Source organism: Megalobrama amblycephala, linkage group LG13, assembly GCF_018812025.1.
Source record: "Megalobrama amblycephala isolate DHTTF-2021 linkage group LG13, ASM1881202v1, whole genome shotgun sequence".
NCBI lineage: Eukaryota > Metazoa > Chordata > Actinopteri > Cypriniformes > Xenocyprididae > Megalobrama > Megalobrama amblycephala.
Window position 1 is genome coordinate 41,808,351 of NC_063056.1, and position 25,271 is coordinate 41,833,621.

Genomic DNA, 25,271 nt, shown 5'->3' on the forward strand with positions numbered 1-25,271 from the left:
CTGTCATATCTTGGAGCACTGAAATCTTCACTTTTAGGAATGATCATGACACTGAGTGATGTTTTTATGGATTATATCTTATATTGTGGTTTCTTTTTCATCCTGTAACTTCATTCATACCTGATGCCAATGTAATAATAAATCATTTTCACTTTGCAAGCCATTCACTACATATGAGCGAGAATTGAGCAGTGCTGTTTTTGTGAGAGTGCTTTCTATTCAACTCTTCCCGTGTCAATAAGAGTGTCTCCAAATTGATATTGAGTTTATGCCGGCTGCAAAAGAAAGCTGTAGGTGTTCTTTCGATATTTGTGTGCAGGTTTTTGTGCCTGTGAGCTGAACCGACAGTAATAGGATTTCGTCAACAAAGAGAACAACAGGCGGCGTTTGAGGCTGGATGCTGAGGTCTAGGAATAAATACTGTAACACTTTTTTCCGGCAGCATATTGTGAGTGGTACGCCGTTGTGGAACCAGCTGCAGTTTTACAGGGAGTGAATAACGACGTCAGTCTGGAGAACCAGCAGGCCTCGCTGGACGGCTAAATTCAGACTGCGTGATGTAATTGTGGTCAGGCGGCAGGACATAACTGTGATGGTGACAGACTGTTCAGTGTTAGACACCTTGTTAGGGCTGGGCGTTATAATGGTGCAGTATATACCAACAAATCAGAAATGCATTTAATAGAAGAACTTTTATAAAGTGCCTCTTTTATGTCTATTATTCATGCAGTGCGTAATATAGATGTTTGTGAATGTAAAAGGTCATGTTTCAAAGATCAAAGCACACAATATATAAAGTTGTCTCCTAAAGGCCCGTTCACACCGAGAACGATAACGATATAGTTATAAACATAAAATAATAGCACTGTCCACACCACAGCTATAATGATAACGACATATCATTGTGATCACTCTTAGAACGATAAAACACTGACAGCCAATCAGAATCCATTCTAATTTAAAGGTGCAATATGTAAGAATTTTGTAGTAAAATATCCAAAAACCTCTAGGCCAGTGTTATATATTTTGTTCACTTGAGTACTTACAATATCCCAAATGTTTGCAACTATTTGTAAATCGTGAGAAAATTGCAATTTTAACCAAGGCTCCGGGACGTGTGAGGAGTCACCTGTCAATGGCGTCATACCCACGTTACCCTCGGTTTCCGGTTTTATTTTGTAGAAACCATGGAAACACCACAGATGCTTTCAAATATTAAACGTTTTAATAGACACGGGAACAACTGATATATTTAAAGACAGAAAATGAATTATTGTTATATAGCTCAGCACGTTTAGTCTTATTGTTTAAATCTAATTTTCTTGATTTTTTGCGAGTACCATGCTTTACCATGCCTCAGAGAAAAACACTATTTTGTGAAGTAGCTAACATAGCATAATCAGATGCAGCTTTATTTTTAGTAACAGTAATACAGCATTTTCTCCATCATACAATACGTTTTAAAATTAATTGCATGCCATTTATCAACACAAGCCATCCAGCGTTTAATATGATATTGTAAAATCGATCTATCTTACTGCAGTGTGTAACAGTGTCTCACAGCAGCCGCCGAGCGAAAGCTCAGAGTAACGTTATAACATCATTTTCAACACACTCAAATGTATCTAATATGATAAACAGAGCTATGTTACCTCATACTCATGACCGGAACAGCGGAAGCGGCGCCGGCGACTGTGTCATAATAAAAGTCCCGCTGCTCGTGAGGCGTGTGTTGATCAATCGCTCCAGCTCCTCGTTCAGCTCCACAACACTCGCTCCTGCTCTGCTTCACACTACAGTAACGTTAATAATCGCATCCATGAACATGATTTCTTCCCGAGTCCAATCCCGATTATTTTCCACCGGCTGTGAGGTGGAGACCACATGTCCCAAGATTCCGCGCTCAAACTTGGCGTTATCAAGCTACACCTTTGTTTTGAATAGGCCTCTAGCGACCTCTAGTGGCAGAAAATATTACATATTGCACCTTTAAGGGCTCGCGCATAATGTCATGATTATCTCCATAATAATCAAAAAGAATAATCATGATTATTCTATCAAAAAGGTTATGTAATAATGGCCATTTTGCACGTTCTTTACTAACCTACACTTCACCCAAAAGGCAATTAAACTGTAAATCAATACAAAATGCATGGTTTTGGTGAGCGCTGTGCAATCTGTATACACATTAGATTTTCTAAGCAACACAATTCGTTTGCAAATGAGACAAACCACTGATCCAGAATGCCCTGCAAATTCGATGTTCTTTGATATAAAAATAACTGTCAGTGGCTATATCGTTTTCAACTGATTAACATTATGAAAACTGGTAAAACCTTTAGGAACTTCAAAAGATAAAACGGTTAAACTCCTAATATTATTTGCAATAATTCCAAATTATGTTCATTTTCTCCATTGTATTATTCCAGAAGTGCATTTATTCTTCAAACACACTCGCAAACAATAAGGTGGAGATCCATGTTGCATTTATTGAAATTCATCGCTGAAGGTTTGATTATGGCAGATTTAGTTACACAAACAACACAACTGGCTTGTGAAGAAACAAAAACTGGCTGCATGACACTTTCATTGCAGGATTTCGCTGTGGAGATCGCTAAACTCCAGTGCACACGTTTGTTTTCTGCATGTAGAGGAAGCGTGTGCACAGGGTTGCCAGATTAAGTAAAAACACTCGGGGGAAAAAAAAAGTGTATAATTTTAAGGGAAAACCTCTATTTGGGGGATTTAAGCTCTTTGCATCTGGCAACCACAAGCATGAACGCTAGTGGAGGCTTGTTACCAATGCAAGATAATGTAAATGCAAAATAAAAAACATGTTTTCAGGAAAAATATCGTGACGATTATTTTTAGTCAACAGAGAGAAGCAGATATCGTTATTGCGATTGAAATACGATTAATAGCGCAGTGTGTATCAAGTGCTGAGGAAGAGCTGAAGTTCAGATTCGGCGTTTGGTTTACGATGCTCACTGTACGTGGTCGACCAATCACAACAGACTGAGCCGTCTGACCAATCAAAGCAGAGCAGGCTCTCGGAAAGGAGGGCTTTAGAAACACTGAATCTTCAAACTAACATTTTTCAGACTCTTTGAGAAATTAGGTGATGAGCAATTAATTTTTTTTTTTTATATCTTTGATGCATGTAAATCTATTGTAGGAGGTATCTAATTTATCATTTCAATTTTTTTTCAAACCACCCACACTTGCTGGACGCTTGCAGTACATGTTTCTGCGTTGTGACATTCTCTGTAAGTTGCTTGTCTCAGCAGCTGATCAGAATGTCACCTCTCTTTCCCTGTAATGGTGCTGCTGTTGATTAGCATTACGGTCCTGAGGGAATCCGCACGAGTCATTTTTCACCCTCTGACCATTAGCTCCAGCAGGGAGGATATGCATATTCATGAGGGCGGAGGGGCAGAGCGGCCTCCGAGAAATTATCTTGATCATCTGTGTCAAAGGCCTCCATCTTAGACCCGAGACTCTGATAATAGCTGTTATACTGAATTGAAACTCAGAAAAGGGAAATGTTCGTGTAGTTTCTACACAATTTTGGTTCTCCTAATGGCCAGACAAAAGGCATGATGGGTGTTTCTTAAACTATAGACACTTTTGGCCCTGCAGACGTTTTGACTTTTTAGAAAGTGCCCCTATTATGCTTTTTCAAATATTACCTTTCATGTTGTTTGTGAATGTAAAAAACCTGCAAAGTTTTAAAGATCAAAGTGCACAACAAATAAAGTGATTGTTTCCAAAAAGAAAGAGTTGATTCTGAACTGGTGAAATGATTTGTCAGTAATTAGTCTCACTTCCTGTTACATACATAACAATGTAACACATTTGCATAATGCCAGCCTGTGGTGTTCAAAAACAGTTTTCAGACTCTGAGAGAAATGTCCGGAGCCCTGGACATGACATGCAGGAAAAAAAATAGTAGGCTAAATCGTGCGCACGATTTGCTAATTCATTCCCTCAATTTACTAAATCGTGTGCACAATTTCCAATTTCGTTCCCTCGATTTCTAAATCATGCGCATGATTTAGTAAATCGAGGGAACAAAATAGTAAATTGTGTGCACGATTTAATTTTTTTTCTTGCACGTCATGTGCGGGTCCCCATAGAAAGGTATATTATGATTTTTTTTTTTTTTTTTTTTTTTTTTTTTATGCATGCAAGTCTATTGTAAGAGACTTTAAAAAAAATTAAAATTAAAAAAAAAATTAGAAAAAAAAAATTGGGGCACTTTAAATCTAATTCTGCATGCATTTATTTATTTATTTATTTATTTAGGTACCCCTAAACTGCATGAACAAGTGTAATTTCTATCACATTTCAAATTACCATTCTGTGATGACAATTACATGTTAAACATTTTGGCTATAAAATTCCTTTGCCTTGCTAAGGCTAATTTCAGTGCTTGCATTTTAAAATATTACCACATTTTAAATAATTTGCTTTATTTATTTGTTGTTGTTAATATTTAAAAAAAATATATTTATAATTCTTAAAGGGTTAGTTCACCCAAAAATGAAAATTGTCATTTATTACTCACCCTCGTGTCCTTCCAGATCCGTAAGACCTTCATTCATCTTCAGAACACAAATTAAGATATTTTTGATGAAGTCTGAGAGGTTTCTTTCCCTCCATAGAGATCCAACACAACTACCGCTCCAAGATCCAGAAAGGTAGGAAAAAGACATCATTAAAGCACTCCATGTGGCATCCTTGCGAACACTCGCGCATGTGCATTGAGTTGACGCGCAAATCTGAACATGACACGCATGCGTCGTGAAGCTCTCATGAATGTGTGTTGCAGATCAATATTTTTGTAAGTAAAGTGGTGAATTGTTTTTTTTGTTGTTGCACAAACAACGCACTCACGTTGCTTCATAAAATTGAGTTTAAGCCAGTGCAGTCACATGGAGTACTTTAATGATGTCTTTTTCCTACCTTTCTGGACCTTGGAGTGGTAGAAAAATAGAACCTCTCAGACTTCATCAAAAATATCTTAATGTGTGTTCTGAAGATGAATGAAGGTCTTACAGGTGTGGAACGACATGAGGGTGAGTAATTAATGACAGAAGTTTCATTTTTGGGTGAACTAACCCTTTAATGAAAATAATATTTTATTTTTATTATTATTAGCAACAAATAATTTTTTTTTATTTTTTTATTATTCATTCATTCTCTTTGCAAGTGATATTGATCTAGATTTGTTTAGTAGCAGTTTTGGACTTTAAGGGTACAGCAATAAAAGCTATATGTCAGACGCATTTGAAAAATAGCAAAAATAAATGAAGGCATGGAAAAACAATTTTAGTCCGACCCTAAAAAAAAGCTGAAATGTGTTCGTTTCACTAAAAATCAAGCAGTCTACAACATAAAGGTGCCTGTAGTTGAAGAAACACCCAGATATGAATTAGTTATGAAGACTTTACAGACAGCTGCACCCATGTTGGCAGGCGCTGATTTTATGCCCAGTGTGGAAAGACTGTTGTTTGATCTGGAGTCGTTTTCAATACTTCAGTCTTGAAGGCAGGAAATGTTTGGCATATCCTGCTGCGCTGCTTACTGGGATCATGTTTTAACACGCAAACAAACAGGAAGGAGGGATTTGGCTCTGTGATCGTCAGAGCAGCGGCATTCAGTGCATGACACTTAAAATATCACATTAGCTACCTGTTTATTTAAGTGTTATTCAGACGCCACATGATCTGGATGTGTTTACAGGTGTTTATTTAACACACTGCAGTGTTTATCCTGTCTCTAACTATCACTGCTCCTTAAAGCTGAAGTGTCTTTTCTTTTTTTACTCCTATTCTAGATTAATATGCAGCTATATATTGCTTTCATGTCATGTAGGTTGTTGTTGTGCTAGGTTTACCATCCCTCAAGAGTTTTTTTTTCTAAGAAAGCAGTTTTATTTTAGCTTCCTTGTATCAAAGCAGAAGGATGATGAATGCATTTTACCTCAGTACCATATTCTAACATTCAAAGGGTTTTAATTCAGGGAGAATTAGAGGCAATTTGCTCCTCGTAACGCTCTACGGATGCATGCATTTTATGCTTCAGAAGTAGCATCACTCATGCACACTGTGCAAAGCCTGTTTATTATTATAATTATCCATGATGCATTATTCATAGACAGCCTAAAGCGTGCATATGAGCCGACTGTTCGCTGCCTTAAGGGCGATTTGATTTCGATATGTAGCATAACTCTTAAATTCTCAAAGTTTAACACTGACCCTCTGGCATTTCTAATAGATTTGCGTGGAAATCAGATTACGGGAACAATCGAAGCGCTGAAAGGAATCTATCATGGTACTTCTGTGAAACAGAATTCCACAGCCAGGCGGGATAAACCGTTTGAACTGACATGGAAAATTCTATTGTGTCATCTGAAAATACCCCTTGTAATAGGATATTCACTTGGGCCCTGATCGAGCAAATATTTCCCTCTTAAGCGCTTGTTTCGGCACTAATTGCTTGCGTATTTGTATGTGAGATGAGCTATTGGACGGTGTCATTAAAAGAAGCCGTATCATCTGAGAAAGCAAAGACAGACTCGACTCAGCTGCCGCAGCCGTAATTGGTACCGGGGTATTTCACGGTCAGAGGAAGAGAAGATTGCTTCATTAAGTTCCTGTTCTGATAACCACCGCAGCACTGCATAATCGAGCATATTAACTGAATGAATACACAATTACAGAAGAGTGCTGCAGAGAAATGCTGGACTAAAGCAGATAATGTCTCTTTGGATGGAGATGATGATTATATACATGGGAAAATATATAATATATATGCATTTGCCCTCATGTTGATGCAAACCTGTATGAATTTATTTTCAGACATTTTTCTCCCCATGAATATCCAGGCTATATAATGAAAGTGAATGGGTCTGTCAATACACAACCTGATATTTTTATAGCAGTACGTCCATACAACTATTGCACTATATTTCAAGCTTTTTGTGCCCCAGACCTACATAGGTCATCTTACGTTTCATATTCTCATATCATATTTATATCGTATGAGATAGTTAAACAATATCACATGAGTAACAAGCGCTGTTTTTGTCCCAAATAGCACAAGTGCAAATGTGATATTGATTTTATACAACAGTTTAATAAATCAGAAGTTAATATTGTGTTATATTTTAGGCACAATATTGCTACTGTCTCAATTTTGCCAACAAATCGGTTGATTCAATGGTCCGTTCATAAAGAGAGCCATTTACTTAATACTTCAATGAATCAGTTGTTTAAATGAATCGAATGAATGAATGACTCAATGATTTACTCGTTTAGACATTTACCGCCACCTACTGGCAGTTTTAGTTTATTTAGTGTATCATTTCATTTAAAAATAATTTAATATTCTATTTATTTACATTTATTCGTCATGTCGTTTCAAACCTGTATGACTTTCTTTCTTTTGCAAAACATAAAAGATATTTTGAAGAATGTTTGTAATCAAACTGTTTTGTTTGTAATCAATCTGTAAATATTTCTTAATATCGATTAAAAAACAAAAATCATGGGCATTGTAGCCTAAAAGTTTTAATAAATTCTCTGTTGAATCAAAATATTTATTTCTAAAGCTATTTTTTTTTGTAATGTCTATTTGATGCTTTTCTCATTTAACACAATAATGACTTTAAAATTATCTTTTGGGCGCAATTTCTCTGCCAAATTTGATGTGCAATTAATTTGTGATTAATTAATCGGCATATTTTGTAATTAATTAGATTACAAAATTGCTTGACCGCCTTTTATATACAGTGTGTGTCTGTATCTATCCATCTCTCTCTCTCTCTCTCTCTCTCTATATAATATATATATATACAGGGCTTGACATTAACTTTTTTGCTCACCAGCCAATGTGGCTAGTGGTTTTCCAAAGTTACTAGCCACTCAGCATTTTCACTGGCCACAATTTTGCTGTTGGGAAATTACATTTTATATTATTAAAGTTGACTCTGGCATGCTTAAATTACTTGATTTTGAGTCATTTTACTTGATTTACAAGATTTAAAACCCTTTCAAACTTACAAATGCAGATTGACCACCCAAATCAAGACTATACATGAGGTATACAGTTATTTTTGTTAGGCTATATAAAAAGAACAAAGAAGCAAATTACAAATAGTAATTTAAAAAAAAAATTCAGATACATATGTTTATTTAGCATACATGTATACATGTATTTAACATTTTTTGATGTTTGATTAACATTAATGACAGAGGGGTATTTATTTGGGGGCTGCTGAATGCATGGACGTCATATACTGACACATATCCAGTTTTTACCCACCTGTTTACGTCCACTTAGCCGTAAGCCATAGCTGACTGTATTCACGCGAGATACTCCACACGATGCATTTTGACATCTGTGTGTGCGTGTATTCAGGCGCAAGGAGAACTGAATCGCGCGTGACAGAGAGACGCGAGCGCTTCTGTTGTGTCATTTAGCGCGATTCCGCCTATCCCACCTTCATAACCGCAAGTTAATCGATAAAGAATTGTGACTGAATTGTAATTTTGTGATACGACGAGCTTGGCTACTTTTCATTTGGCTGTAGGCTGAAATTATATTCAACCCGCCAAAGTGGCTAGTGGGAGTGGCTGTCTTACCCACCACAGCTGAAATCTACCCGCATTTGGCGGGTTGGCGGGTGTTAATGTCAAGCCCTGTGTATATATATATAATGAGAGAGAGAGATTAAAACTGATGATATGTCAATAAATATAATGAAATAAAAATTGCAGCTAATGATCAAATAACACAAACTTTTACATGCTAGAAAGTGGTGAATATGTGAAATTATTAGATTAAATCATATTTAATGCAAACACCTACTGATGGTGATATCTTGCAAGAATTACATCTTGCATTTACAGTTGATAAGATTTAATATTTAATATAACATATTTGTCTTTGAGTTTTCCAAGATATTTCAAATGGATACTGAATGATTTAAAAACTACAAAAATGGCACTTTGGATGTCAAACACTATTGGTTTTGGTGTCTCGTCTCTCTCAAACGTCACTGATGTCAGCAGTGCTGTATCTGATTTGAGAGCTACAGCAGATAACTTGCATTTCAATCTGTTCCTCGCACAGAGCCGTTGTATGGAGATCGACTACATCTACGGTGCCTTTTTTATTTTTGTGTCCCAGTCACTGTTCACTTTCATTATATGGATGACTGGAGTATTCTTCAAACCCTTTTGTTTTCCTGCAGGTTTGGAATGACGTGAAGGTGAGTAAATCATTTTTTACGATCTCTCAGGTGTACACTAAACAGCATAATTCATCTTTATCGACTACTGTCTTACCGTGAACGAGGGTCGTATTTAATACCGTTTGTCATCCGCTAAATTCGTCATTGATTAAACATGTCAGAAGTGTTACGTTAAAATCTGCTCTTTTTATAGTTGATTATGTCTGAGCCTGCAGCTTCTTATTAAATTCTGCTCTGACCTTCTGGCTGAATGTGTGTTAGCTAATTAGTTTTGCACATTGACAGATCGCGCAACCTTGCCTGCAGCCCACACATTAATAATCACACATTGTTTCACATTGCATTGCATTTTCTTTTTGCAGTAATTGGATGTTCAGTAAATCAGAGGTACAAAAGCAAATAGAGGATGATGTATGTTTTGTTGTAGCAAATGATTTAACTTTAGGATATGGAGTTTTCTTTCTTCAAACGTGATAGGCAAACAAAGCTCAAATGTTTGGCCAGTATAAACACACAAAAAAGGATAGATTATTCAAGCTTGCACATCCAAAATGGAAATGTAATCGACTACTTGAAGGTGATGTGCATATATCTACCTATATATATATATATATATATATATATATATATATATATATATATATATATATATATATATATATATATATATATATATATATATATATATATGCAATTTTTTTTATTATTATTAGGGCTGACAAGCAATTCAAATTTTTAATCTAATTAATTACACGATGTGACAATTAATTAATTAATCTAATTAATCACAATGTAATTGCACGTTTAAAGGTGCCCTTGATTCAAAAATTGAATTTACCCTGGCATAGTTGAATAACAAGAGTTCAGTACATGGAAAAGACATACAGTGAGTCTCAAACACCATTGTTTCCTCCTTCTTATATAAATCTAATTTGTTTAAACAACCTCCGAAGAACAGGCGAATCTCAACATAACACCGACTGTTACGTAACAGTCGGGGTGAACGCCCCAATATTTGCATATGCCAGCCCACGTTTCCAACATTATAAAAGGCATTACACAAGGGCAGCCAGTATTAACGTCTGGATCTGTGCACAGCCGAATCATCAGACTAGGTAAGCAAGCAAGAACAATAGCGAAAAATGTCAGATGGAGCAATAATAACTGACATGATCCATGATAACATGATATTTTTAGTGATATTTGTAAATTGTCTTTCTAAATGTTTCGTTAGCATGTTGCTAATGTACTGTTAAATGTGGTTAAAGTTACCATCGTTTCTTACTGTATTCACGGAGACAAGAGCCGTCGCCATTTTCATTTTTAAACACTTGCAGTCTGTATAATTCATAAACACAACTTCATTCCTTATAAATCTCTCCAGCAGTGTAGCATTAGCCGTTAGCCACGGAGCCCAGCCTCAAATTCACTCAGAATAAAACGTTAACATTCAAATAAATACTATACTCACATAATTCGAAGCATGCATACAGCATGCATGACGAACATCTTGTAAAGATCCATTTGAGGGTTATATTAGCTGTGTGAACTTTGTAAATGCGCTGTAATATAGTTGACAGCTCCTGTGGCAGGGAGCACGCGCCTTAAAGGGGCGGCGTCGAGTGTAAATCAGTGCATAGTTAATGATGCCCCAAAATAGGCAGTTTCATTTAAAAAAAAATTCATTTAAAAAAATCTATGGGGTATTTTGAGCTGAAACTTCACAGACACATTCAGGGGACACCTTAGACTTGTATTACATCTTGTGAAAGAACGTTCTTGGGCACCTTTAATATGGAAATATGATTTTTTTTTTTTTTTTTTTATGAAGCAATGCTCTATAAAAGAATCTAAAACTGCCAGTAAGTGGCGGAAAATGTCTGAGTGAGTGAGTCATTCATTCATTTGATTCATTCAAAGGGCTGATTCATTCAGGAATGAAGTAAATGACTCTCTATATCAATGGATCATTGAATCATTGATTCACCCAATTGATTTGCTCAAAACACAGATTCATTCAGAAACGAAACACCGCTGTGTGTTGCTCAGAGATGCACAACCGTACTGCTCTAGCTTTATAGGTAATATTTTCATTGGCAAAACTGAGCAAAAGCAGACTAAAATATAACACAATATTTTAACATATGATTTATTGAACTGTTGTATAAAATCAATATCACATTTGCACTCGTGCTATTCCAGACAAAAACAGCACTCGTCTGATATTGCGCTCATTACTGGTGTGATATCGCTTAACTATATCATATGACATAAATATGAGACGACGACTCTTACAGGGACATTTTTGACCAGATATCTTGAATTTTAGGATCATTCTTTCTGCATTTTATCGGCTTCATCATGCAGTGAGTTGATGCTCTGCTTCATATTCGTCATCAATCAACTGAATGAAATGTCAGATGACTTGCGTAGGTCAGGGGCAGGGCGGGTGCGTTAATTGCGTTAATAATTTGAATGCATTATTTTTCACCGTAACTAATTAATCTAATTAATGCACTAAATGGACAGCCCTAATATATATATGGGGCGTAACAGTACACAAACATGACGGTTCGGTACGTACCTCGGTATTGAAGCTCTTTCTTGCACATCACTATAATATTAAAGGTTACAATTAACAACAGAGCCCAAACTATTAAATTCAGTTGCTATTTATTTTTATAAAGTAAATATAATGAATATATAAGCTAATATAGTGCATATATTCCCCTCTAGAGCTTATTTCTCTAGTGAACTAACATGCTGTGGACACTAAATGACTTGCCTGAGGTAAATGTAATGCTACGTGAGCTGTTTAATTGACTTATTTCTGCGGTTGAAACGCCTGTTGTAGTGTCAATCATGAATGATTTGTTAATTTAAAAGTGCATGTACAAAATCATAACAGAAATGATTAGTTCACATTGAGTGTTTGGGTTCATTTGTTCGTCCCGTGACAGCCCCATAGAGGCTATGCAGTCTGTATCAGAAAGACAAAATGATTAGTTAACCTCCCAAGTTTTCAGGTCTGACTCTTCTGAGTTGTTCATTCTTTTGTCATGTGACGTGACATCTGTATTGAATACAGAAATTAGTTAATAATTCCCAAAGTTCCTTACAAAAATGTGCATAGTCAGTTACGTGATGCATCTCTGGTCTCAAACTGTAGCTTTTTTTATTTTTTAAAATGTGTAAATTTGTGAATTTATGTCATGATGGTTCTTTTCTTGAATGTTAGGTTAAAAGCATGACTAATATTAACATAATATGTATTAAAATATGTATTCATTGGCACATGCAGTTTGAACTGATTCTATGAAATCTAAAAGAGAAACTTAAAGGAATCGTTAACCCAGAAATTAAAATTGTCATCATCTACTATTGTTTTCACACCATTATTTGTGTGATACAGGTTTAAAAACAACACGAGGGTGAGTAAATGATGACAGGATTTAGATTTTTAGTGTGAACTACCCCTATAATGGCCAAATAAAAAGCCTATTAAAATCATTTTGCAATGTTTAATTTTATATTGCCAGTAAATTCATCTCAAATACTCCGCCCAGCCCTTCACTCGACCACAGCGCAGAGCGGCTATACTTGTTGAGTGTGTTTTCATGTTCTTCAAATGGATCTCTGATTCATGCGAGTAACACTAGACCATTTGCTGTGAGCCGGAACATCAAACTTTGAAGAGCTTTTAGTCGACTGCTTGTACAGTTAGTCACGAGGAGATGTTTTCCGTCGTGTGGGTTCAGAAATAAGTAGGTTGTGGTTTCGAGTTTTTCTTCTTCCTCTGTGTGAGGGATGAGCATTTGTTTGGGAAAAGAGCAGCGATGGTCTGTTGGCTCGGACGGATGTGAGATCTCAGCACAATCATTTTGGCAGTGGATGCGGTTGGCACGGTAACGGAGACGGTTGTCAGTGATGGCAGTTCTCTTGTTTGTCAGGTGTGATTTTGAGATGCTTGTGCAAGGATAAACGCTCATCTACTGTTCGCCCCTGAGCACTTAGTATATCAACACAAACATCTGAGGTATTTATATATAAAATAACACACACACACACACGTATGTATGTATTATAATTAGTGCTGTCAAATTGATTCATCTTGATTTAATCACATCTAACATAAAATTTTATATATATATATATATATATATATCAGGGCTCAACGCTAAGGATTTTTTCTACTGGCCCAGTCGGGCCAGTGGTTCAAATTTTAACTTGCCCCGCCAAAATTTTCACTGGCCCCACAACAAAAAATTAATAAAAGTAAAAGACAAGAAAATGGGCCTATAAAATAAGCATAGTTATTGTTTTTGTTGTCTTTGTTACATTTAACCTGAAAAATAGGGTTATGACACCAAAAGCTACTAGATTAACTTTATAAATATTGTTAGACAAATAAACGGTAAGTAATAAAATAGTAACAAATAATCAAATTACGAGTAATGGCACAAATAAATACAACAGAACAAACATATAAATGAAATAAATGGTGCTTTTCAAGTTTTTCATGTAGGTTTAAACAGGAGACTTTCAGGTATAGAAATTGTAATCTAATGTATAGCTAACTATAGATTAAACTTTATTAAAGTTAATCAGTCAAGGGCAGTTACAGATGCATAAAAATGTTTTTAATGTCAAAAATATAAAACGTTAAATACTATTTGAAATTACAAAAAATGAAAACACTTTAAATGTGAAATAAAACCCGCCAGTAGGTGGCAGCGAATCACTGTTAATGAGCGAATCATTGAGATTCAACTGATTCATTCAAACGGCCGATTCATTCAGGAAGTGTTGCTCAGAGACGCAAAACAATTCTGTGGACTTTGGAACTATTTTCGTTGGCGAAATACATCGAAACAGACGATTTGGTGTCTAAAATGTAAGTCACTTGATATTAACTTCTTGTTCATTAAACTGTACGCTGAATAAAATCAATATCACATTTGTAATCATGCTAATATGGAGAAAAATGGCGCTCTGTGTGTAATATTGGTTAACCATATTAAATTATATAAATATGAAATATATACAGGGGTATTTTTGCCCCTTATCTTGAATTCTGGGGCATTCTAAAGGCATTTTAATAGACTAAATCACGCAGTGAAAGCGTACACTCTATATATGTATGCGCACTAGTCTAACCTACTAGACAACATCACGTAGTGTACGCGTGCACTCAGTGGCCGGGTGTGTTTTTGTTTGTTTTGTGTAAAGTGAGGGACATACTCGATAATATCAGATCGTTAAATCAACAAGTACGATATCATAGACGATATATAACGCACACCCAACAGCACTGGCCCGATCGGGCAAGTAACAGTTTCGTCTACTGTCCCGAGCGTCGTTCACACTGGCCCCGGGCCATCGGGCAGTCCTTATTGTCGAGCCCTGTATATATATGAAGAGTTTGATTCCAAAAAAATTAATTCCCGCCAATATCAGTATTGTATCTGGTCAGTATTGAAAAGTCAATTTTTAATTTTACGCAAAATGCAATATCTGCCATGTTATTCCGTCATGTTTTCTCCCTTTCTTTCCAAATCGTGACAAACGCCAGTCTTCCTTCTCTGCAGAATGTGATATATCCGCTCAACCAATCACAGCGCACCATTCACACACTGTAAACAGTAATGGCGGTGCTCTGAATACACCCGGCATCCTGGTTTTCCTTAACTACTTTGTGATCAACAAAAACAGGAAAAAATTAATAATTTTGACGGCATTGATGAACCTGTGGTGGTTTCTGCGGTGGGGAAGAAACGCAAGTCATCGAAATTTAATTATTTGCATGAGGAGATTAAGAAGATGAGGCACTCGGGAGGAGGAAAAATGTGGCTGTTGCTTGTTCCACGACAGCATCAAACTTCTGTCACGCTCCCCAAAACTGAATCAGCTGTTCGACCAAGAATGATTCATTCTCAAATCTGGCATTGCTAGTTTTGATTCTAAACATCTGATAAAAACATAAAACATAACATGATTGCCAAAATCTGCACTGTCAGACAAGGATTTATCATCATTACTTGCCTCTGGGTAGTTGCAGTCAGTTTATTTTAACCGTGCCAGATACTCTTTAATCGGTAATGACAAACGGAGACATAATTAATTTATAACATTAACAATGACTGATTTTAATGTATTTTTAGTCAAATGCCTGTATATAAGATTAGTTTTGACCAAATTCAGATGCTGTCGTATATGTGGATCAACTTACTTTGTTGTGTATTTTCAACAGTTTCAATATGAAAAATAACTTTTATATTGATTCAGTGGATTAATCGCATTTTGAAGGAAAAAAAAAACGTCATGGATTTATTGCATTTTGGGGAAAAAATAATCTATTTTTATAATAAATCTTTGAAAATCAAAATCTGGATTTGAATTTTTAATGTTATTATAACTTAAAGATGCTATGTGAAAATCTGAAACAGAAAATAGTGGTTTTCATCTTGAGTTATAGCGTTTTGGAACCAAACTCCATACATATATATATATATATATATATATATATATATATATATATATATATATATATATATATATATATATATATATATATATATATATATATATATTATATTATATTATATTTTCAACAGTAAGTTGAATAAAGTTGAATAAATAAGTTAATTTAACCTTCAATATTATTATAGTAGAACCAGCTGACTCCCATGTGTAGTTTACAGCATTAGTTGAGAGATTTTTCCTCTAGAAAATTTGCCATGTACTGAAACTGAAATACGACATCCAAAATAATCCAATCCATTCCAATCGAAATTGAATCGAAAGCATGTAAATAGTAATCGAATCGTGAAAATTGTCAATACCCAGCCCTAATATATTTTAATATTATTTTATATATATATATATATATATATATATATATATATATATATATATATAATATTATTTTTGAGCAGCTTTTAGGAGTATCAAGCATTGAACCTTTCAATAACACCGTGAGCGGCATGTTGTTTTATCTTTTATAATGTTACTGATATACAGCCATGAGACATCAGCTGTTATTTCCATCTCTTCAGTTTCTTACCTAATTTTATTAGTCAGCTTTTACTTTTAATACAGGGTTTGTATCATAAGTATGTGTTATTAGAGTGGTTAAAAATGAATGCATTGTTTAGTTTTCCAGATAAGTACACAGGATTCAAGGTTTTGAAGTGAATAGCTTATCCAGTGTATTTTTTCCCCACAAGTCTAATATCCTTTAATAGGAAGCTGAAAGCTCAATAACAAGGTCGGTTAACTGCGGTGTTTAAACTCGTTCACCGCGGCCAGCGGTGGTGGTGGAGGGGGTTGGTTGTTGCCGGGCAACCGTCAGCTCTGGCATGTACCCAGAGGTCTTTGCCCGTCGGATCCGCACAGAGGTTTTGCCCACTGGCACCCGCTGTCAGTTAACGGTCACAACATTGATAGCAAGTGGGCATTTACAGGAAATGATCCGCTCACTAGAATAACCACAAACTGCCAATTCAAGCACACTTGAGCATGTGTGAAATTAATTATTAGTGCTATTGTTATTGTTCATGGGTTAGTGATTTGAGCAAACCCTTTTTTTTTTTCTTTTTTTTTTTTTGCACACGTTCATTTTTCTTTAGTGTGTAATTGTGCTTTGTAACTTTGCAGACCTTTTTCATGCTCAAACAGCAGGAGTTATTCTCTATATCAGTGTCAGTGTTTCTGAACTCCCTGAAACACCTCCATTGTAGTCTTGAGTTTCTTCTGGGAACGAACACCTCACAATATTCCTCATTTAAATAATTCTTATTTAGAATGAAGGGGCGGGGCCTGGTTGAGTTAGTTAGTAGTGTGTTGAAACTGGCGGTTATGGTAAGGGGTGGGACATTTCCCAAACACCAATCACAACACACTGCTCCAGCTGACCAATCAGAGCACATTGTGCTTTTCAGAAGGAGGGGCTTCATAGAGACCTAAACAGAGCCTGACGCAAACGCTTTATGATTTATGGCTGTAACTACATCCGACACTTGCAGCGAGTAACCAGCAGTTTGAATAGCACTGCTCATCTTACTGTTGTTTTTAACCCAGATCGTTTTTCACTTTTGTAATTGACCCTTCGCAAAGACCCGCCCCCCTTAGTTACTGTTGATTTGTCCAACAAGCCAATGGCTGTCACGCCACACAGAGTGAAAAATACATCGCGGAGCAAAGAGGAAACTGACAACACGTCGACAGACAAGACAGAGCAGGTTACTTATGATATTAAACAAAGTCCCAGCTTTCAAATGATTTTGAGAATTTAAGAAATTCGAACAATAAAAACCATTTGTGGCTCTTTAATGTGTCGTGACAGATCGCGCCTCAGCTCAAGCGGCTCGTGAACCGATCATCTCTTCCTACTAGTTCATTTATAGCATCAAATAAACATGAATGAACATCAGAAGGAATGTTGTTTCAAACGCGGAAAGATGTCAGTACACACCATTTTTCAAGTTCAAGTCCACCGAGGTTAATCTTCTAACTCCTGACTGCTTTGTCGGACAAAATGGCGGATTCGGCGTTATGATCGGTTAGATCGCTTGTCAATCAAACTCCCGGCGAAGGGTCAATTAGAGTGAGTGTGCCGCACAACAAGTCCTTAAAAGTGAAGCCAAAGCATTTCGATCGCCCCCTGGTGGCTGGCTGCAGTATCGGTCTTAAACCTCGCCCTCTCCATTGACTCGCAATCCCATTCGATTAAAACTTAAAAAAAAAATAAAAAATAAAAAAAAATAAAAAAATAATAAATAAATAAAAATTCCAATTACATTTCAAATAATTTTTTGAATGGTTTCAGTCATTTTAGGTAGTTCTCATCATGCAAAACTATGTTCAAGTGTTTGTTTTCCCAGTAAGTTTGGTTTTAGTTCATTTTTTGATGCTATAAAGTCAGTCGAGTGTTTGAAAGTGCTTTTTGTGAGCTGATGTGGCTTCTTGTCATTATAAATATACCCGAGAAGGCTTGAAGAACTCAAATACACCATATATGGGGTATATGAGTTCATCATATATGAGTATATACACCATATATGTTTATTGTCTTCATGTTGTATCTTTTTTAATCAGCTACGGCGCTAGCTTCACGTTAGGGATTTATTGAAACGTCCTGCATAATATTACTTCTCTGTGATATATGTGGAGTTTCTGCTGGAGGGCGCCCTCTGGTTTCCAGTATGAATTAAACAGATGTGTGTTTTGCTCTCAATAATGCTCACTCCATCCTATTTGGGGAAAAATATTTCTGTCTAAAGAAATTTATATGATAATCCATATGTTTTCTCCAGTGTGCAGTAGTTTTTTTTCCCACAGTGGATGCATAAGAGGCTCAAATTTCATAAGACATTTGTTTTTCATTTTGCATACAAAAATTAAGAAATTACTGTCACACATTTTTTAAATAATAATATAATATTTTATAATAAATTATAGTCATAGACTGTAAAATATAAATAATAATATTACTATTATTATTATTTTTCTTATTATTGTTATATTTATTCTTAAATACTTTTTTTTTTTTTATAATAAAAATGTTATTGCAATAGTAATATTTCTTATTTTGTTAAATATTTTTATTTAGCAATAATAATCATAATTATTAGTCATAATAATATAAAAGCATAAAAGGTTGGGCCAAATTGTGTGACCCTACAAACAAACAAACAAACAAACAAACCAGGATCGCAAATCACAAATTTAACCAGAAAAATCACAATTAGATTTTTCCCCGAATCATGCAGAAGGAAGCGGATCCATCTTTTTATACAGTCTATTAATTAGAAAATATTGTTTGTTTCATTCCTTTTGTCAGTGAAACTTTGATTACAGCTGATGTTACTTGTTGCACCTGGTCAAAAGAAAATGTTGAACAAATTTCCTAACCACATAAGATTTGGAATTAAATTAGACTTGTTGTGAGTTCCATACATTTTTATTTTTTTTTTATTTTTTTTATATAATTTCAATATCAAGTCTCTCATGTACAGAACTAGTTACATTGCATTCCAATTTTAAGTATCTCCTCCCTTTATTGTAACTTGCGCAGGAAAGCAGCATTCACTATAAGACAGGTGTGTATAATTAGTGGTGTTTGCTAAGGCAAGCGTCATTATTATTACTCATACTTGCAGTTAGTGATTTGTTTGGATCATTTAAAGCAGCTATTAAACTGTGTGTCATCTTGCAGCGTTTGAGCTCCAGACATGAGAAAGGTCTTGTTGAGACAGGATCATATCATACGGATTGGGAATTGAAAGGAAATTCTAAGCAAGAACCAGATCTCAATTTCCAGCTCTGGTCATGATATGCATTTATGAGCACAAACAAATGAGCATTATGAGAAAGAGACCCCCGGGACAGGCCACCCTCCAAAACACAAGTACACATGCAAGTGTATCTGCTGCTGTTTAACACAGTGCAGATCTAAGACTTGTTTATTATTATGGGCTGGATCTGGTCCCAGTCTGTTTGTTTGGCACAGATACAACGGTCGAGCGAACAGAGTCGTAAATCTTCAATATGACGCTTATCACGAGGGAATCCGGCACATGTGGCAGCCCTTTGACAAACAAGCTCAAAGATGTGCTCTAAAGTCATCTGTTTTTCTTTCTTCACCATCTTTTGCTCAGCTGTCACCATCATTTCAGCAGATTTGAGAGTGAATTTACTCTTGTTTTATGCATTGATGTTGTAGCAGTCGTTCAGAGGAATAGGCATGTGTTTGCCATCGTTTCTTAGATTTCATCTGGTAGACCTTTATCACATTAAAAATTGAGTTATCTCCACTTGGTCGTGACCTCTACAACAATCTCTCTATTATTCTTTTTTCATGAAGTGCCCTTGTAATTTATCATATCGTGAGGTAGTTGGCGATATCCAAGTCTTTTAACTTCCATAAATGGTCTGGGGAGGGAGGGAGCTTCGTAAATCTGGTTTTCCATGATACATCCCGTTCAGCGTGAGGCCAGTGCTGACGTGTCTGTAATGTCTCATTCCTTGTTGGCTTTTCACTCATGAATTAATGATGATTTATCTAACTGGAATGGCCAGTCGGTCCCTGTTTAACTTCTCAAATCTCTTCGCTTTGTTCCACCAACAGCGCCGGTCCCAAAGGAGACAACATCTATGAATGGAGGTCAACTATTTTAGGACCACCGGGCTCTGTGTATGAAGGAGGGGTCTTTTTCCTTGACATTGCATTTACACCTGACTACCCATTTAAGCCACCCAAGGTAAGAGAGAAGAAATATGTGGCATATAAATATGCATTGAAATTGGTGGATGACTGATAAGGGTTTTCAATGATATCTGAAGAGCAGAGCTGCGGTGTGCACATTTGTTTTATTTTATCTGATTGAATAAAATGTATATAATATAGGTAGGCCAATAGGTGGTGAAAAGTGACTGTCTTGTATGAGTGAGTGACTGACTCATTCACTGAACCGATTCATTCAAAACACTGATTCGTTCAGGAACAAAACATGTGAGTGAGTCATTGAATCATTCATTCGATTTGTTCAAACGCACTGATTCAAAAACACCACCGTTGTGTGTTGTTCAGAGACGCGCTGATCATTGATTGTGCTTTGAGTTTGTTTAGATCTATTTTAGAGGCGATTCAATATTGTATTTAAAGGTCCCGTTCTTCGTGATCCCATGTTTCAAACTTTAGTTAGTGTGTAATGTTGTTGTTAGAGTATAAATAAAATCTGTAAAATTTTAAAGCTCAAAGTTCAATGCCAAGCGAGATATTTTATTTAACAGAAGTCGCCTACATCGAACGGCCAGTTTGGACTACATCCCTCTACTTCCTTCTTTAATGACGTCACTAAAACAGTTTTTTGACTAACCTCCGCCCACAGGAATACACAAGAGTTGCGTTTGTAGAGTGTGTTTGTCGCCATGTCGTCGAAACGCTGTTATTTTCATCCCGCAGTCCAATCACCGGGTCTGATTCCGGCTCAAATTGATAGGGTAAAATTAAAGACGTGTTTACAATAACACTGAGCGCGTGCATCTCCACGTTATGGTAAGAGGCGTGACCTTTCCGGGCAAGGAGCGCTCAAGCTGCTGTCGAATCACAACACAGGAACCGCTGGCACAATCAGAACTCGTTACGTATTTCTGAAGGAGGGACTTCATAGAACAAGGAAGTCATCAGCCCGTTTTTATGACAGTGGAAACAGCGGTATACAGATAAGTAAATTATGTGAAAAATACTGTGTTTTTTTACACGCGAAACATGAACACATGTTATATTGCACACTATAAACATAATCAAAGCTTAAAAAAAACACGAAAAACGGGACCTTTAAAATGTAAGTTGCTTATATGAGTTGTTTATTGTCCTATTGTACTCAAAATTACGCTGTGATTAGCGGCATGCAGATCCTCTTTATTATTTATTGTATATCATTTATATTAAATAAATCATTTTATATAAATTGTAAAATTAAACTAAAATGAAATGCTGGACTAAAATGATAACATGGGTAATTTATACTAAAATACATGGGTAATTCAGGTTTAAAAAATGAAAAGAATTATTAAACTGCACTTACAGCAGTTATATATTATAATGTAATATAAATATAATACATATATAAACTTATTTGTATTTTTTATAATTTATATTATAAATATTTATAATATTTTTAGTTACATTTTTATTTTATTATTTTATATATAATTTATATATTTTTTTATTTATATAATAATATAATGTAATATAATATATATGTAAACTATTTTTATTTAATATATATAAACTTTATTATTATATAATTTGACAAACTTTAAGTTTATGTGTGTGTATATATATATATATATATATATATATATATATATATATATATATATATATATATATATATATATATATATATATATATATAAATATGAATTTTATTGTATTAACATTCTAACATTCTAAATTAAAATTCTCTTCAAGTAACTACTGCTACTTCAGTTCAGATTCAGAAACTAAACTAGAATTTAAAACTTTAAAATAATGCATAAACCTCCTTCATAGACCATCTTGTTTTCTGTTGGTACCTTAAGGGACATTTTATTGTCTCTCTCTCATCCCAGCCCCCCTCAGCAGCATGTTTCCCCAGGGCCTGTGTGTCTGTCATTGTCCTGTAACACCGCTTTCAATCTGTCTCTAAACCTCGTTTACAGTAGGATGTTCATTTGCAGACGCCACATTATGTCCTATATGTGTTTGTTCTTTGGGCTCTTTGTGGGTTTGTAGGTAGTCAGGATGAAGGAAGTCGTTCTGGTGGCAATTAAACTGTCATGAATCTCGAGGCAAGGAATGTCAAGGTCCATTAGAGGGTTTCCCTGAAAGCCTCCGGCACTTACACAGATGTCTCTCGCACACAACGGACATGCTTCCTGTAGTTCACACAGAAACAAGTTTCCTGCGTATAGTGTGGCACGACCTCAGATATTAACCAAAGAAAAGATTCCGGTGGGGAATTCAGTGTGCTCTGATGGTGGTGTTTGTTTGCACACATCTAAGATTCAAAGGAATTATTCAAACAGCAAAAACACATAAATGCTTTTGAATTTTAGGTGTGTGTCAGCATGAGATGCGATGGTGTCGTTGCCGTTTAACCTACTAGATGCGGCGCTAGATAACGTAGAGAAGTTACGTCAAAACCGTAACAAAGCCATTCACACACAGAACACATTTTCTGTGCTGCTTTTCCATTGTTTTCTATGTAAACACGGCTAGACGGACACGTTTGACCGTTGCACTCACGTCTCGCTCAAGAAAGCCATGTAGAGGTTAAAAGAAGTTCACCTTTTCAAAATCATGTCTCAAGACCTTTTGTGGGGGTTTTTCCATTCCATTTCTGCATCTCATGTTTTTAAACACAAAGTACACTGTGATCGGCGCTTCAGCTCTTTGTATTAAACTATGCATAAATACATGATGGTTTGATGTTCATAATTGTTTATGCAATTTAATTTATAAACGTTGGTTTAAACATTATACACTTTTTTACAGACAGTCATGTTATTTCATTGCTTTGAATAAACAATTTAATGCAGTGCATTAATATTTTGCTTATTGCGCCCTCTTGTGGCCTCAGGAGACTTTTTCCCCCTCTAACTGAAATTATGCCTTTTTAAATTTGAATATTAGTAATATTTAAATATAAAATCCTAATTTAGTTTTCCAGCCATTTTGACAGCCTCACAATGAATTTCCGATGAATTTCTCATCCTTTCCCAGGTAACGTTCCGTACAAGGATCTACCACTGTAACATCAACAGTCAGGGTGTGATTTGTCTGGACATCCTGAAGGACAACTGGAGTCCTGCCCTCACCATCTCCAAGGTGCTGCTGTCCATCTGCTCTCTACTCACAGACTGTAACCCAGGTAAGACTTGAACCCTTCTGGTAAAGTAACACCAAGCTCAACCCTCTACACACACCTGTGCAATAGAATCATCATTGACTAGTACATTTTTTACAAAAATTTGTCAAAAATTTTGGAATATTTTTGGATATATTTGATCAAAAATACACTAAAAACAGTAATATTGTGAAATATTATTTCAAATTAAAAGAACTGTTTTCTAAGTGAATATATTTTAAAATGTAATTTATTCCTGTGATCAAAGCTAAATTTTCAGCATCATTACTCCAGTCTTAGGTGTCACATCAAGGCTCGAAATTGCGACCATTTTGGTCACGTATGCTCCAGAAATGTAGTTTGTGCAACCTCAAAATATATTTGGGAGCATTTGTGCAAGTGCAAATAATTCTTGTGGTGCAACCTGTTTTCTAGAGATGCAACGACCAGAAATCAGAACTGGACGGTTTTTGCTCCAAACACACGATCTGCAATTGGTTTTGAGTTTAATTTTGGCCGATCTCTGTTCCGGACTTGCACACAAACTGCATTGCAGTCATTTCCCAAAATGTCATTTGTGTGAAAATATTATGAAGTCTGTTAACAGGACATTAACACAGACCAGAGACAGAACATGTTGAAGACAAGAGAAAGAGGAGAACAGAGAAAATACTGTACCAGGCACAGCAAGTCCACTGTTCATGACGTGCAAAATATAAGAAAATATAAATATTGAATTGGGGGTGGGGGTTTATATGAATGTCTCTGAAGGGAACTGATTGTCTCCAGAAAAGTTTCAATGGCACTTTCTTTTCCTCTTATCTCCATATAAAGTAATACTCGTAAGCGCATCGCTGATTTGTTTACAGCGGTACCTAAAGAAACGCTATCTCGCTGCTGTTCCATAAGCGCCACCTACTGTCGGAGAGTTCATTTGCATTTTCATTCAGTCCGTCTGCTGTTTTTGTTTTGTGCAGGTGTGTCTTATGTAGCTTAATTTCACAAATCTAAAGTCAGACCATTTTGTTTTTACTTTGAATCATATAATTAAATCTAATTCAAATCAAAAACAACAGCTACAATTTACAGTTTCGAATGTTGTATTATTGACCAAAAACGACAGTAATTTAAAGGGTTAGTTCACCCAAAAATGAATTTATTACTTACCCTCATGTCGTTCCACACCCGTAAGACCTTCGTTCATCTTCAGAACACAAATTAAGATATTTTTGATGAAATCTGGTGAGATTTTATTTATTTTTTTTATCCTTTGTTGAAAGCAAAGAAAATACCACATTTAATGTCCAGAAAAGTAGTAAAAACATGATAAAAATAGGCAACGTGACTACAGTGGTTCAACCTTAATATTATGAAGCGATGAGAATTTTAGTCTCTCCCCTGTCAAATTCTGTATTTTTGTTTAGTTTTTTTGCACAAAAAGTATTTTATCATAAGTATTTTAAGTATAAAATAACAAAATCTTAATTTGAACTAACCCTTTAAGTTAAATGCAAGTGATCACACCGGCGCCTCCATGTCATGCGCCAAATAAAAGCACACATTTATCTAGGTTAACATTAAAGTGAGCGGACTTCTAAAGTTGCTACTACTCACAT

General features: G+C 35.6%; 2 protein-coding genes across 9 annotated transcripts in view; one reads left to right on the forward strand and one right to left on the reverse strand.

Annotated features, from left to right (window-relative positions):
* The window catches only part of znf385d (zinc finger protein 385D), a 232,295-nt gene that overhangs the window by 178,979 nt on the left and 28,045 nt on the right, over positions 1-25,271 (reverse strand). The window lies entirely within an intron of this gene.
* The window catches only part of ube2e2 (ubiquitin-conjugating enzyme E2E 2), a 40,853-nt gene that overhangs the window by 14,390 nt on the left and 1,192 nt on the right, over positions 1-25,271 (forward strand). The window contains exons 4-5 of the mRNA XM_048154144.1: positions 20,388-20,520; positions 23,532-23,679. Of these exons, the coding sequence (XP_048010101.1) occupies positions 20,388-20,520; positions 23,532-23,679 (281 nt within the window). The remainder of the gene's footprint in view (positions 1-20,387; positions 20,521-23,531; positions 23,680-25,271) is intronic.